Source organism: Mus caroli, unplaced genomic scaffold (genome assembly GCF_978045245.1).
Source record: "Mus caroli unplaced genomic scaffold, Mus_caroli_1 scaffold_2, whole genome shotgun sequence".
Classification (NCBI taxonomy): Eukaryota; Metazoa; Chordata; class Mammalia; order Rodentia; family Muridae; genus Mus; species Mus caroli.
In genome coordinates this window covers 121880452-121896850 of record NW_028227257.1, presented here as the reverse complement: position 1 = coordinate 121896850, position 16399 = coordinate 121880452, and the positions used below count along the sequence as shown (strand labels likewise).

The 16399-nt window shown below is 43.9% G+C and overlaps 1 protein-coding gene across 7 annotated transcripts in view; it reads left to right on the top strand.

Annotated features, from left to right (window-relative positions):
* Upp2 (uridine phosphorylase 2) overlaps window positions 1-16399 on the top strand; it is a 50970-nt gene that overhangs the window by 21844 nt on the left and 12727 nt on the right. For 6 of the 7 annotated variants that reach the window (XM_029474493.2, XM_029474488.2, XM_029474489.2 and 3 more), the window contains 4 exons: window positions 2546-2704; window positions 5469-5583; window positions 9113-9322; window positions 11311-11457. In XM_029474493.2, the coding sequence (XP_029330353.1) occupies window positions 2546-2704; window positions 5469-5583; window positions 9113-9322; window positions 11311-11457 (631 nt within the window). Of the gene's footprint in view, window positions 1-2545; window positions 2705-5468; window positions 5584-9112; window positions 9323-11310; window positions 11458-12087; window positions 12544-16399 lie in introns of those variants that run through there. The other variant, XM_029474490.1, reaches the window with a different exon arrangement.

Genomic DNA, 16399 nt, shown 5'->3' with positions numbered 1-16399 from the left:
GTGGTCTTCAGCTGTGTGTTACTTCTTACGAAAGCAGTCAGGCTGGTCATGGTGTCTACAGGCGATGCTTAGTGACTCTGACTTGGGACTAGTGTCAGGAGCTAAGCTTGCTTCTGTCTACACATGTCTCCAGAAATCTGCAGACACTCTGCCTGATTACTGCAATATCAACAGTTCAAAGCAGAACACAAACTGCAAACTATCCTAACATCTGTTTCAGTTTTATGGTCAATCCGAATGATTGTAATTTAGATTGTAATTTAGATGTCCTGGTACCACACAGTGAGGTTATTTTCAATCTCCTGTATTTTTTATATTACAAGGGGCCTGCTTGTACTTAGACCTTGATCTACGCACAGCAAGAAAGTGCTTAACTACTCATAACAAGAAAGGAGCAAAGTCCTCGAATAATCAATAGTATCTGAAGCCTACCTTAAACATTAGCCTGCCTTGCTGTCTTGTCTCTAGACTTTATGCCTGGATTCCATTGTTCATTACTACCTTAAGGTTCCATAGAAAAACCTCCTAGAAGATTCCAGAGAAGACAGCAGTGAGGGTACATGAGAAGCACCGTGCCTAGACAAAAAAGCATAATTATGTCCTGTGATTGAGAGTGACTATACGCTGCCCAGGAATTATTGTTAAATAGAAACAGGATGCATGGTGAGATCAGACCACCCAATAGTTCTGTTGATCTTTCGCAGGAGGGACACCCACTCAGTAACCTCAGGAATTTCTCCAGACAGCCCCCATGAAGGCCGGTGCTTAGCCTTCCTCGGATCTGCTGCCCAATGCTGCCCACATCAGCCAGGCACCACTAAGTATCTTTTTCCCTCCAAGAAAACTTAAGTCAGTTTCTTTTTTTTCCTGAATCCTGCAACAGAGATGTGGGCTCAAATGCAAGCCAGAGCAGTGTTATCTGATATGAAATGTAGATGTCTACATATGTGCACACTGAGAAGGTACAGGGATCCATGCCTGCACCTGACTAAACCTGAGAGTGGCAGAGATGATGATCTGAAGAATATAATGGTTTCATGTGTTGCTGAGCAAGTGACTTAATCAGAGATGAGCTAGTACTCAAAGCCAAGTGTGCCTACATTCAAATGGCAGCTGCCTAGCATTCCTTGGCTTTTGCTTTCTGTACTTCACTCTATACACACCATATATACCACACCACTTACATCACACCATATATACCACACCACATATACCACACCATATATACCACATCACATAAACCATGCCACATATACCATACCATATATACTACACCACATATACCACATCACATATACAACTCCACATATACCGCTCCACATATACCATATCGCATATGCTACAATACATATACCATATCACATATACCACCTTGTACATTCCACACCATATATAGCACATCACATATACCACACCACATATACCACATCTCTTACATCAGACCCATATAGACCACACCACACACATCATATATACACTATACACACTGCATCTCTTATAACACACTGCACCATATTTGCACCATACCACATGGCTTTTTGTTTCTGAGTAGATTTCTGACAGCCTTCTGTGTGCGCTGCTTCTTCCTAGCCTTCAGACCCTCCCCTCTGTTGCTGATTCTGCTTGGTGCCCACCTGGATGCCCTCTCATGTAGGCCACCAACAGGACACTCCTCTCCTCTCTCACTGGCATATTCTCCTACTCTTGGGGTTGATGTATCTTTAACAGGTTGTGACATGATCAAATATAATTTTCTTTTGAGATAGGGTCTCACTATATAGTCTGGTCTGTCATCAAACGCACTGTGCAGCTCAGGCTGCTCTTCAAACTCATAATCCTCTTGCCTCTACCTCAGAACTCTGGCTGAAGGTATGCATTACCATGCCTAACTGCCGGTTGTCAACGTATTTTATTAGACATGGCAACCTTTGACTGGAACATCTACCCTAAAGTCAGACAATAAGATAGATACAAAAACAAATTAGTGGGATGGATGACCTACTACAGTCAAGTTCTGAACTTACAAGCCGTGTTCCATCACGATTTGTTTCTTCAGTGAAGAACAGAAAAGTCTTGAGATGCTTCCTTGAAAGCTTGAGGTTGTCACAGTAAATTTTTAAATAAAGGCTCCTGGTTAGGGTGGATAATCAGAAAACACACAGTAAAACTGGCAGGGGTCCCTTTGCTTTCCAACACGTGCACTCCACATCCTTAGCACTTGACACTACACATGTCACGTGAGCACCTGCCACTAGGATGATCATATCCGTGAAGATGCCGGCTGATGCTACTATAAACAAAACCACCTCCTTGAACAATGTGTACACACACATGATTCTCTTCACTAATTTAGGACATAACACCTACATGCTTTCTTTCAGATTAATGACATAAATGAGCCAAATTTTTAGCACAATCCAAGACATCTACGCACACTCAGAAGTAAATTAAATGTGCAACAAAACAAAAACGTTAGAACTGAATGCTACCCCCTTGCTCTCATCATGGTGACGATGGTAGGCACCTGCTCATTTTTTATTGACAGTTTGTCTGCGTTGGTGGGAGCCCGAACAGAATGAAGGCATTTGCACAGTTTATGCACAAGGAACTTCGGTTGGAGGGAGATGGAGAAGACATTGAAGACATCTGTGCAGGGACAGACAGATACTGCATGTTCAAAACAGGCCCCGTGCTCTCTGTCAGTGTAAGTAGGGGACAGCTGCAGGTCAGCTAACCTTTGTGGGCTGGACACTGAACTGGGACCATCCAAACACAGTTCCCTTCCCACTCTGCTGTGTCTTCTGACACAAGGAACCCAAGTGAAGAGGCTAATACAATTTTAAAAAGTTTTCGAGTCAGGGCAGAGAATGCAGGGTCACTACTTGCCTTTATACTCACTACCTAACTGTTAGGTAAGGGCACAAGTCTTCAAGGCTCATCCCTCGTTTTATTCCTTTTTTTTTAATTTTTAGGGCTGGAGAGATGGCTCAGCTGTTAAAGGCTAGGCTCACAACCAAAAATATAATTTTTAAAATTTAGGGGCAGGCCAGATTTAGAGAATCTGGGTTTATTGCCTCCCCTTGATGGCTATTTTTTTTCTTTTTTTTTTAATTAGGTATTTTCCTCATTTACATTTCCAATGCTATCCCCAAACCCCCCCCCTTTTATTCCTAACTGATCAACCCTTTCCTCTTCCCAGCCATTTCCTTTCCTCTGTCTTTTATCTATCTTTAGGAGCCTTGAGCTATTTATTCATAGAGGCCAAGTCTCAGGATTGATAGAATTCAACACAAACAAATTTACTGAAAAGTGGCAAGTGCATTTGTGCAGAGGTCTTGTGATGTGTTCTGCTCTCGTTCAGAACCTGACAGCTCTTCTGGACGCTGTCTAAGATGTGATGAAAGCAGAGTGATTCTCTGAGCAGTTCCCATTAACGACAAGCACTTAGGAGGGTATCTGGTACATGGCCACCCATTCTGCCCAACTCGGCTTTCCACACATGGCTACATTCTTAAGCAAAAAGTCCAAGTTTGTGATGTGTTTGGATGTGGTAGTCCTCTTGAGAAGCATAAGAGACAGTGAGTTAGCCCTGCATAGGTATGGCAATCCTGAAGAGTTCAGTTGTGAAATGCTCTTGATGTTAGGGAATGTGGCAATTCACTGATCCCTCAAGTGACTCAGATTACCCAGTGATAGAATGTCCCGAGAGCAGGGAACATGGGGGAACCAAAGAAAACATGCATGATAATACCAGTGGTCCAGTGAAATGGATCGCATGAGGTCATGAGTGCCTGAAACCTGGTTTTGCTTCTAATAGCAGAATCCATTCACTTATTAATTTGTTCACTCAATAAAAAAATTATAGACTACATAACTTAGAAGAAGCTAAATGTCCCCTGATATTGTCCTATTAACTTTTCAGTTAAAATTCTTTAGACAATAGTTATTCGTTCTATTTTGTACAATAAATGGGGAGAGAAAAAGGAACATTCACACACATACACACACACACACACACACACACATACACACACACGAAACTTCTCTAAATGATCAGAAACACTTCATCATAAGACAAAGCCTGAGGTGATTCTGGTGTCCTGTCAAGGGCCATGACCCAAATGGTCAAAGCTAGCCACTTAGAATACTAGACAGGCAGGCAGTTCCCAATACAGACCATGTTGCAAATCTCTAGTAGCTGCAAGGAGAGAGGAAAAGAGGGAGGGAGGGAAAGAGAATGAGAGAGAGAATTTTAAGAGACATAGGAGTCTATTTGTAATTGTATCATCATATTGAAAACTAAGTGCTGATCCTAAGTTAACAAATGGCTGATTTCGAAGGACCCTCGTAGATGAAATAACTCATCTGCTAATTTACAGTTGAAGTGAATGACAGTTTATTCATTCATTGCAGAGCCAGCGCCAGGGCCCCAAACTTGTTAATCTTGAACACACAGATCGATACAGACTTGATTCCTAGATCCAGGAGGCTTTATGAAGCTTTCAGAAATGAGGGCTTACTGGATGGGAACAAAAAATGGTGACCCCAGAGGCCCACAGTTTAATATTCTTGGTGACCGGAAGGAGAGGGAGCTCTGGTTGGGAACAACACGACCACAACTCTAGTGGTTTTCCACAGTCTCTGTGGCCGTGGATCGATACACAGACTCTGCTGCCATCAGGTTAGAAGTGAAGTAGCCAATGGTAAAACTCAGCTCCAACTTCTGCAAGCTCCTGCACGGAAGGTCTTTCTGAAGATTTATTAGACCTAACAGAACCATCAGAACTGGCTAGGTCCTCTAGTCCGTGTTGACTGACCCCCTAGTCTGGTGACTGTGATTGTTTTGACCTAAGTGCTGAATTAAACCAGGCTGTGGTCATGATCTGTGGCAATTTAAACATCTTCACAGGTTCAGCCTAAGTTTGAAACTCTTGAGTGGGAATGGAAGCCACATCTCTCCATCAGAGTCCTTCTGAACTCACACAGAACTAACAACAAATGAGCAAGGCTACATTTGAACAGTAATTTAGTTTACTACTCCACTCCTTAGAGTGAAGTGGGGGTGTGTGAAATGGAAGCCAAAATTAAGCTTCCTCTGTTTCCTGTCAGTTATGTATGGGTGCAGAATTCTTTTCACATACACTCATTGAAAAGGACCCTACAGGCAGATACAAGATGCTGCTGCCCCAGCACACCTGTATTCTCTGCCATCCACCTCTGCTCTTGACAGTGAGCGGCTCAGTTTAACTGGCTCCAGGATGCTTCTCTCTAGTCCTCACAGATGGACACATCCATCAGCATGCCGTGTAGGCATCACTTAGAGATGACTTACGTTTTCCCAAGCATTGGCACAGTCTTAATGATTATGTAAATTTATACAAGGGCTGTTAACTCATAAAGAAGAAAAAAAATACGTCCTGCTCACTTATGCGTGTGAGATATATAATGACTCTCCACTCTCTCAACAGCACGGGATGGGCATCCCCTCCATTTCTATTATGCTCCACGAACTCATCAAATTACTCCACCATGCACGCTGCTGTGATGTTACCATCATCAGAATTGGAACGTCAGGGGGAATTGGTGAGATGGATTGATTTCTACCATTAAAACCGAGTGATTCTTCATACATCCCTGTGTTAATTCAAAGTATACCAACATATTCAGAGCCCAACAGAAATCCAGATGGGCTACAAAGTACTGGGAGACTGGGGCTTGGGGATTTAATCTCTCTCTCTCTCTCTCTCTCTGTGTGTGTGTGTCTGTCTGTCTGTCTGTGTGTCTGTGTTATTCCACTATTTGTTCAAAAGAGAATTGTTAGAAAGTATGATTTTATGGTATGTTCTATTTTTGACCAAAATTAATGTGGGGAGAGCAGGGCTTATATGGCTAACAGCTCGCAGTCAATTATAGGGGAAAGCCAAGGGAAGATCTCACTGCAGGAACTGAGTCAGAGGCCTTGGAGGAGTGCTGCTAGGCCATCCTTATGGAGACAAGTTTTCAGTTGAGGCTCCCTCTTCCCAGGTGACTTCAGTTTGAGCCAAGTTAACAAAAACTAATCATCGCATAGTTAGGGGAGGTTTCGAGCCTGAGAGGTTGATTCTATGTAACAGGAATGGGGTATTCAGGTAAAGAAAATTATAAGGATTTACCTGTTTTATTTGTTCAGTATTGGACTTTATGGCAAAACATTGCCTTTGGTTGGTCTCAGTGGTTTTGGCTCTTTTCTTGGTCCTGTGTTTTACTCAACTACACAGCAAAAAGGACCATGTGGGCTTGTAGGATAGGTCCAATGATTGCGTAAGTTCACCCAAGAGCTTTCCCTGCTGCCCTTCAACTGTTTCTTAAGGAGCAGGTCTTCTCAGGGTGTCATCTTACCATGTGACTGCATGCTAATGCAGATGCATTTTAAAAGGAAAGGCTTGATAGAGTGACAGGAACACATGACTACATAGAAGGGGGTGAGCTTTTAAAAAGACAAATCCCCCCAGAATTGCTTGCGTAAATATTTAGGAGCAAGAGGTGGTCTCACAAAATCCTCAGAGGACAAGAGAAATGGCACGCTCACAGAGATGGCTCTGACTAAGATGGAGCAAGTTAGAAAGGACCACAGCCCTTCTAGGGCTATAATCCAGAAACAAAGCCAGCCCAAAGCCCCTCACATGTGAACAAAAAAATATTTGTGTGTGTGTGAGTGCTCTTTCAAATGGAAAGGAAGAATGGAAGCAGTCAGTGTTGGCCAGACATCCTTCTAGATTGTAGTTTCCCAAATGATCAGTTTCAGGGAACAAAGTGCCTGGGAAAAACATGGGAACTGTTATTAAGGCTGCCTGTAATTCTCGATTTGTGGGATACACTGACCTGCCTTCTGAGCTCACAGCTACACACCCTGGCCACCTGACTGCTACAGTTGCCATTTGATATGAGTGAGCCTCCAGGTAGTCACTCTGGTGACCGTCCAAATCATGGTCATGGTCTTGTGCTTCATGATAACATGGTATAGACGACAACAAGATTGTACCGACATCATGGAGGCCTGCCTGTAAATGGAGGCAAAGCAAGCTACTGGATGGTGCAAATAGCTTCATTTCAGAGTTGCATCTAAGACAATCTCATTTGCTCTGTTTGAAGCAACACTGTATTTGAAGATGGAAAATACAGATATTACTTATTCTTTTGCTGATATGAACATTCCTTAATGGAGAAAAAAAATTTGATAAAGGAAATGTACACAATTAAAGAGACCTTTTGTTTTACAGAGACTGGGCTCTAAATGCTTCAGTGTATCTACATGTTAAGCCAATATGAGGAAAATACATTTTCAACTGCCTTCTCAATGTTTTAGGGCATTCAGGATAAAGTAGGGAGTCCTTGTTTGGCTTACTTCCAGTGTGTCTGACCAATCAGAACTGTATTTTCAGAAGCTACTTGGATGTTTAGTTTTAGTTGTCAACTTGACACAACCTAGCATTATCTACCTTGGGTTCGCCTGTGGGTGTATCTGGTTGGAGATTGTCTTAGTCTTAATTCAGTTCGTTGATGTGGGCGTGACCATTCCCTAGGCAGGAGGTCCCGAATTGTGTAAGAGTAAGGAAATGCAGCTGAGCACAAGCAAGCTAGCAAGTACGTGTGCACCCATTATTTTTCCCTCTGCTCCTGACTGTGGATGAGACTGACTGCTTCTAGTTCCTACTTTAATTGCCTCATAATGGCGGACTGTAAGTTGGAATTGTAAACCTGGTCTCTCTGCTTTTGTTAGGTTGTTATCACAACAACAGAAATTAAACTCTGACAGCCACCTTGGGGATCTAGTGGGAAGTGTAAAGAGCTCCCTAATTAACTTGACTTTGGCATATTGGAATATATACAAATTCATGAGGAGTCTGCACTCCATAGCTAGGGTTGCGTGTTTTTTGTTTTTTGTTTTGTTTTGTTTTTTTCCTGTAAAGTGACAGATAATATAGATTCTGGGCTTTGCAAACAATGCCACCTCATAGCTCAGATACAGCAAGAACAGTATGTAAATGAACGTGTAGACCATGTTGCAACAAAGCTTTGTTTACTAAGAGAGGTGGCATGTGGCCTGAGGACCAGAATTTGCAGACCTGTGTTCTGTGGTATCGTGATAGAAGCCTGTACTCACTGATTTCTATTGACCACTTATGATGTGCTGGGTACGGCACAGGCCAGGCGAGAGGGCAGTGAGCTGACGCTGTTCTTAGATTTATATAGCTTGTGTTTCATCAGAGAAATAGACAAACAAATGACAGTTAAAAAAAAAGAGTACCATTTAGATACATCTTCGCAGTCAGTAGAAATTTGTCAGTAGATATTGGCATAAATCAAAAGATGGGTCACCAAAGGCCTTGGGAAATTCTCTGGACCCCATCTTTGTTACTTTTCCCTTATTTATGCTCATTTCTTCAGTTGTCTCTCCATGGCTTAGACTTTTGGAAGGGAGTGACTCCAGCTGACACCTGAGAAACGTTGGCATTAGTGTAATAAGAGGGCTTTGGGAAGAGAAGGACACACCCAGGCAGGAAGAGTAAGAGATGACAGGAAATAGCATCTTAGTGGGCCCCTGCCCTTTGAGCAAGCCAGACTTTGCAGCAATGGAAGGGCAGCCAAGAGGCCTAATTTGCATGGAGTCCGGGAGAAGAGGGAGGGCATGTGATGAGACTCTGAGGGAAGAGAGGGGAGAGCTGCCAAAAAATTATAGTAATCGAGGAGTTTGTAGGAAGATTAAATATCAAGTAGTCACATCACTTTTTGAAAGCTACTTGCTGGCAGGCTCATTTACTTTATTCCTGACCTAATTTATTCAAATTTGAGCCCGAAGGCTGGCACTAATTTGCATGTCCAAGAGTCCTGTTTGTCTTGAAACCTAAACCTCACCACATTGAAAATGCGAATCTTCGAAGCCGTCCAATGAGAATGCCTGTTCTAAAGGTTATTCGATTGCACTTAGGGAAAAACATTTTTGAAGATGGAAGCAGGAAGAATCATTAACAAACAGCATTAATTAATGTTGACAGAATAGGTCGCGTACGACAGGACCGGAAAGTCAACTCGAGGCAATCTCCTGGGATCACTTATTTGTTCCACATTGCAGGGATTGCACCAGGCTCCGTCGTAATAACAGATACAGCTGTAGACTCCTTCTTCAAGCCTCGATTTGAGCAGGTCATCTTGGATAACGTGGTCACCCGAAGCACCGAGCTTGACAAAGAACTGGCTAATGATCTGTTCAACTGTAGCAGAGAAATCCCCAATGTCCCAACCCTCATTGGACACACGATGTGTACCTATGACTTTTATGAAGGTGAGAATCGCTTGCACACCAGGGAAGCAGTAGGAAAACACCGGCCGCTTGTTATACAAACCCACGATTTATATTAAAACTGCACGCTAGCAAATTAATAGTGTGGATTTTCATGGGGAAGCAAATAGCCTTTTTACTTACGAAAGCATAGCAACCTAAGGGCTTAATAAGCAGCTGAGAAACACACAGAGTGACTTTCTATTGAGAATGGGTTTAATCCTGTATCAATTTGAATACTGAAATGCAATTAGTGATATTGACAGCATCTCCTCTCTGCCCGTGACTTTTACTTAAATTGCTGTCTTTAAGAAAGAGGAATATGCTGGTTCTATGCCTTTGTCGTTCTCCTGAACCCCAGGCAAGAAAGAAGGCTAAGGAATGGAGAGAAGTGTTTAATTAGACAGATCCTCTGGGGATGTGGTGGTCTCAGAGTGGGGGGCTTTTAGCCTACAGCCTAAACGGTCTCCACACCTAGTGTAGAGTTAAGTTGAAGGTCACTGTCAAATAACAGCTCTTGTGCCAAGGGATGAGGGACAAGGAAAAAAGAGAAACAGGGCAAATCAATCTCCTGAGAAGAATGAGGATTCTACTCATTACAGAAGAAGCTACACTGTCTTGATCCCACAGTGTTTCACAGTAAAACTTGTGCTGTACTTATATAATCATTAGAGTTGATGTAAGACTTTCATCACCAACTTCTACCTTTCTCTCGATCAAAGTTGGCATGTTACTTTAGAAAGTCGTGCATGGAAATAGACTGTACTCTGCTTGCATTTGTTCAGGTTAGTAAAGGTGTTGGAGGTGTTTCTACAACAGGCAGCAGGGGTAGGGGACAGGGTGAGTCTGTTCTAGGACATCAGCTCTGAGGCCCTCCATTTAGAGTGTCACCCACCCATATGTTTCCGCCACAGCTCATTAGCAGAAGCCCCGTAGAGTCAGTGTTTCCATTGGCCTGTGAGATACTGTTTCAAATATGAAAGATTTTGCCAACATTTGTAATTTCTAGAGCTTTCCATCTGAAATTCTAGAATTTTGGCTGTCTGACATAAGAGAAAATAGTGTTAAAAAGTACAAAATAGTTGATGTATGACAGTCCTGGAAAGACACATCTGGGACTACTTAAGCTGGGGCTGGGTGAGGTGAGAGGACTCCTATGTGCCTGCGCAGACCCTCATATTCAAATTACGTAGGGCCTCTGGGCCTACTGAGTTTGACTCAGCCTCAATAACACAGAGGTATTGGCAGGCAGCACTAAAGAGGAGAGAACAGGAAAAAGCTGGCTGCCAGTACGGAAGCCAGAGGGAACAGGAACAAAGGAAAGGAAGGACTTCCTTCGGGAAGGACTGTGAAAGTCATGGACAGCCACAAGCTTCTATCCGGGCACGGGTGGGTGTAAAGGGTCAGGATACAGACACAGTGAAGGGGTGACATCAGATTGTTCTCCATCTCCTCTGTGCCTACTGGTCAACCCAGTGAGATTAAGCAAGGCAGAAGTAATAGGACAATCTGGATGGGAAAACCGGAGTAAAGGGATAGCACAAAGCCTCGGGGGTATGCAAGGGACACAGAACACACCAGTGTCTGCCTATGTCTGGTTATAGGGAGAGTGGCAGTATTCAAACCATTTGCCTCAGGAGCACCACTGAGGTATGAAATCTTTCTCCCCTGGTATCTCCACATGGCCTATGGCCCTGTCACTGAGTCAGCTGAGGGTCTCCTCAAAGGACAGCTTTCTCTGTGACCCCCTTCACCCCGTTCCTGATATCTCCACTGTCTTTCAGAACTGGGCACTCCAGTACATTCTGCCCTGTGTATGAGATGTGAGCCAGGTGAGGCCATGTTCTATAGTCCTTTAGAGGAAAGAGTCCACAGCCAGGTCCCCAGAAGAGGCTCACTCAAGAGGTAGGGACATAAGCAGACAGCCTTCTGAGGATGCTTCTGCCACTGAGGTGAGGCGATAGCCACTAAATCACTCCATTCTCTTTCAGGCCAAGGTCGCCTAGATGGGGCATTATGCTCCTTTTCAAGAGAGAAAAAGCTAGACTACTTGAAGAGAGCATACAGAGCTGGTGTCAGGAACATTGAAATGGAATCGACTGTGTTCGCAGCCATGTGTGGCCTGTGTGGCCTGAGAGGTAAATTTCTTGTGAGTTCTAAGTTCCCCTCTTTCACAAAGGTATCTTACGTTCATTCTTCAAGAGAAGGAAAGCAGGGGGCCCCAACAGATTTTATTTTGTGCTGAACGCATGCCTTAAAATTGTTTATGCTATACATTATCTCATAGAGATTTGTGAGCAGGTAGGACACTGCTCCCATCAGGGATATGAGAAAATGAAGTTCAAGGACCCAAGATTCAAGGGCGTCTGCTGGTTGATGACATAGCTAGGAATCAGCTCCAAGTTCATTGTTCTCTATCTTGGAAGTGGGTGCTCCTTTTTTTTTTTTAAATCATAATTGAATTTGTTGAGACAGGATGCAAATGAGAGATTTCTAAAATGGTCTATCAGCCATCATTTTAATTAGCGTGGTCAGGAAAAGGTAGGAGGAGATGGTGCCATTTGGGAAAGGGCGCATGGAAACCTGGGAGGCACGATCTGGGAAGTGTAAATGTAATGCTAAATATATCAAGAGCATGCAGGTGTGCTGCGGAACAGGTGGGGAGTGGATCGAGGCGGGGCGCAAGGGAGGGGGAGGGACTGTCACACGCTACACAGTTCCAAAGAGAAACCCAACAAGAGTTGCTGACAGTTCAATGTGAATTCCAGGAGAAAGGCGGACCCGAAGGACATCCAGAAGCGTGAGCTTATCACAACGGGGACAGACGTGTTTAGGTGACGATATTGGTGGCTGTGACATGCAGAGAGAGGACAAATGAGAGGACAAATGAGTTGGACTTAAAATTCTTGGGCTTCTTTGAAGGGTTTGGAATAAGCTTATATGCTGACCGTGTAAAGTGGCATTTGAAGCCCATACAGGTACAAAGAACATAGACACAGACAGAAAGAGATCAAAGCGAACAGTTAGGGGGACCAAGTAGACCAAGGCGGAGTGACCAGTGATGTCACCAGTACACCAGGAAGGTATGCTCTGCTACCCCGAGGACAAACCACGACACAGAAAGGATCCTGGTTTCTAACATCTGTCCTTACAGCCAATCTATTTCCTCAGGCATGTAATAAACACTGTGCTTATGGTAGCATGTCTGAAAATGAACTCTGGAATTAGCGTTCATAAGAGATTAATTGCAGGGACACTATTTCTAACCACCCATTATCTCAGAATACGTGTGCATGACAATCCCTGTACTATCAAGGTGAAGAGTCACAGATCCCTCCCCGAGTTGTTTAGGTTTTCTGCTTGTATGTGTGTGATACGCACGTTGGCATGTGTGTGGGCACGTGTGTATGAGTGTGCGTACCATGAGGGAGCTGGACGTCAGGAATCATTCGCAGCAGCTCTTCTACCTCAACCAGACCCGCAGCTCGACGACACGGCTTAGTCCTGCTGGCCAGCTTGCTCTGGAGAACGATTCCAGGCAGGTCTACACACTTACTGAGCATTTAGTTAGGTTTGCAGAGGGAGTGCTCTAACCACTGAGAAATCTCCCCCAGCTCCCACCCCCATACTTTTGTTTGTTTGCAAACTCGCCGTGAATGCCCACTTTCAGAGCAACTATAACCGTAACCAATGAGCAAGCATGGCACAGTTTGACCTCACTCAAGTCGCAATGCAAAAGATTTCGGTTCCAGGAAAGGCCTTCTGAGGTTTCCTTATTACCGAAGCAAGTGATCACTTGACTCATATCTCTGCTAATATGTAAATGAGCAGATTTCGGTAACCAGTACAGTCAAATAGAAAATGCTGAGCCAATAGGCTGCCAGGTATAAGTGTAGTGATGACCATGGGTTCCTTCTGTAAAAGTTACCTATTGACCCCCAGGGAATACCGTAGGCTTGTGAATCCTGGGTATCTGTCTGTCTTTTGAGAGTCCTTTGGAGACTGGAGGGAAGCCATTCTCTTGAGAGAGCTTTTCCGTCCCTGTGGCAGATCTCATGCCCTCGTTCTCCCGTGGACCTGCAGATATCCCTGCTCTATAACTTGCCTTCTTTAATCTTTCTACAGTGTACTGTGCTCGCTGCTGCTGCAGCAGATGCTGGATGCTCGTTTCAGCATCTACTCCTCTCTCTCTCTCTCTCTCTCTCTCTCTCTCTCTCTCTCTCTCTCTCTCTCCCAAGTTACTGCTGCAGCCTTCATTTCATCATGCAGACCCCTTTCAGGCTGCCAACACACACACACACCAAAGGCTCTATACACAGTGCTGCAGCTCTGTAGCTCATCCAAGTATTACTGTGCAAATTTCTTCAGTCACGGGGACTGTTAACCTCCCCCAAGGCATCCTTGTTTTAAAACTCGGATTTCTAGCAGGTTGGCTCTGGAAGATCAGCTCTCAGGGGCCAGACAGGCCCACGGACAGGTTGCTATCATGTCCTGGTCTTTCATTTGCTAGTTCATAACATTTTCCCCTCATCCGTTCCCGGTGGTAAAGCTTGGACACTGGCAAACGACCCTCTTTAACTTCAGCCCATTTACTCTCTAACTCTGCGTGAGCCAGGAAAGCATTGGGGGAAGGGCTGAGGGTATATTCACACTCTGCTATTCTAGCAGAAATTCAGAAAGGACATGAGTGACAAGCAGTATGGAGATGTCTTACCTTACCCTTACTTAGTACATGGGTTTCCAGCTCACCAGACCTGTCTACCTTCCACAGTTACTACGGGGACCATCCCACCCTACTCTCCAGGCTGCCTTCTCTGGTGGCCCGGTCTATCTTTTTATAAAGAGACAGCAGAGCAACTAATGTGAATTCACACCTACTCGAGAGAGCTCACACAGTTTCTGCCTTCAGATGACATTATGCATTAACACCACTGCTCTTCTAGGAACTGCAGTTCTAACTCAGAGGACTCAGCCACAGCGTTGGCAGAGAGACATGCCATTCTGCATCTCCCTGCCTTGGGGAGGGCCTGTGTCCATGTAGCTCAGCACTCACCTTCACAGTTACTGAGACTTGATCTCTCAGGAGACCATTGTGTTACTACACCAACCTAATCACACATGTCTATATCATGTATTTGACTTCTATGTTGCATATTCAACACTATTATCTTGATTTTTGTTTTGCTTATATCATTAATTTCTGTATTGCTTTATATAATGCATGTTCTAGTGTGCTTTCTGTTGCTGGGATACAACACTCTGACAAAAACCAACTACGGGAGGCAGGGGGGGGGTTGGGTGGGATGGGGAAGAGTTTATCTAGATGGCTTACACTTTCACACCAAATTTCATCATTGAGGGGAGTTGGGCCCTGTGATGCTTACTGGCTTGCACTCCATGGCTTGTTCAGCCTGCTTCCATATACAACCAAGAACTACCTGCTTATAGATGGCACTGCCTACAGTGAGCTGGGCCCTCCTCTATCAACCATTAATCAAGAAAATGCTCCAAAGGCCTGCCATAGGCCAATGTGATGGAGATGGTCTCTCAGCGGAGGCCCCCTCTTTTCAGCTGATTCTAATTTGTTTCAAGTAACAAAAACCGAATCAACACAGTGCATGAGGGTGACCTTCGTTTTCTCTCCATTGTGATGTGGCACCAGAAGAACAGGGGCTTTGCCATTGTTCCATGCCCAGCACCTAGAATAATGTCCACCATATGGGAGCTCAGTAAATATTTGCCGAGTGAATGAATGTAAAGAATGGCAATGAAACTCTATTTGACCTTGGAAAATGGCCACAGAAAACCAGATTCTTCATTCTCGGGTCATATGAATAGTTCAGAATTGTTTGAAGGATGGGAGCCAAGAGTTCCCCTTGCTGTTAGATTTATGCAAACCTGCAGTCCCAGAGTCTGCTGTCATTTGTAGGTGAACAAACTGCCTGGAATAGGGCCACCCATATCCATCTGTCACTGCTGTTCTTTTGCTCGTTGTCCCCAACAAATGTATTAGGAGTCCAGCACCAACTTAACAAAGACCTGGGTAAGGAAATAGTGGACTTCAAGTCACCCCACATCAGAAAGCTGTACCTTCAGAACAATGCAAAACTAGACAGCACAAAAGCAACCCAGTGCCTAGTAGGTGCATCTGTAAGGTGACTGTCCCTGTCTTATGGTGAAATTTACTTCAATTAAGCCCCTGGCTTCTGATCAAAGATGATAACCCTCTCAGGCTATGAACTTGTGATAAATATATTCAGCCTGTATCTAGTTTTTATAGCTAGAACTGCATTTTGACACAAACTCACACAGCAATATATAAAACCTAATATTTGTCTAAGATTAGGCTCTGTTCCAGTCCTTCTCAATGCCTTCAGTTGTCTGCAACATACTGCGATTTTTCTTTAGAGTAAAGGAATAATTCCATGTTATTTCTTTTGACAGCTACTTGTAACTTAGGGAGGTATTCATTCTTTAGAGAATTAGCTCTGAAACTGTTCAATAAAAAATATAAAAAACCCAGAAACTTGACTTGAATTCAACTTTTTAAATTCTTCTGTGGCTGTTCCCAGCCATGAAGGAAGGATCTTGGTGTCTGGAACATATATGGTGACTACTGGTGAAGCCCAAATGATGCTACTGCAAAAATTAATGATTATTTTAGGTTTGTAGCTAGTGTATTTCTTAATCCCAAAATGGAAGTGAATCAGGTTTTGGAACAATTGTTCCACATGGATATTTGGCAATCACTTGCAACGCTCTACACCTTCACAAAACAAACAGTGGCCAAGGGTTCCTTAACTTTTGCACCTTCTCCCAGCTAAGTCTCTGGAATTTGGCTTCAGTTCTGTGTGTCTGAGTTTGCTGCAGAAACACTGCTGCCTCTGGCAGGAGCTTCTCTGTAAAAAACACAAGGCTGGGGGTGCAGGTGGGGTGGTCCTTTGGCCCAAAGAATCAAAACATGTATCATACAAAATCAGAGGCCAGTTTTGTGCTGTAAGCATTGTGACCAGATAATCATCTTGCTTCAACAAACAAACTGTAAGGACTGCGTGGTTGTGAGAGTCAGTGCTGGAGTCA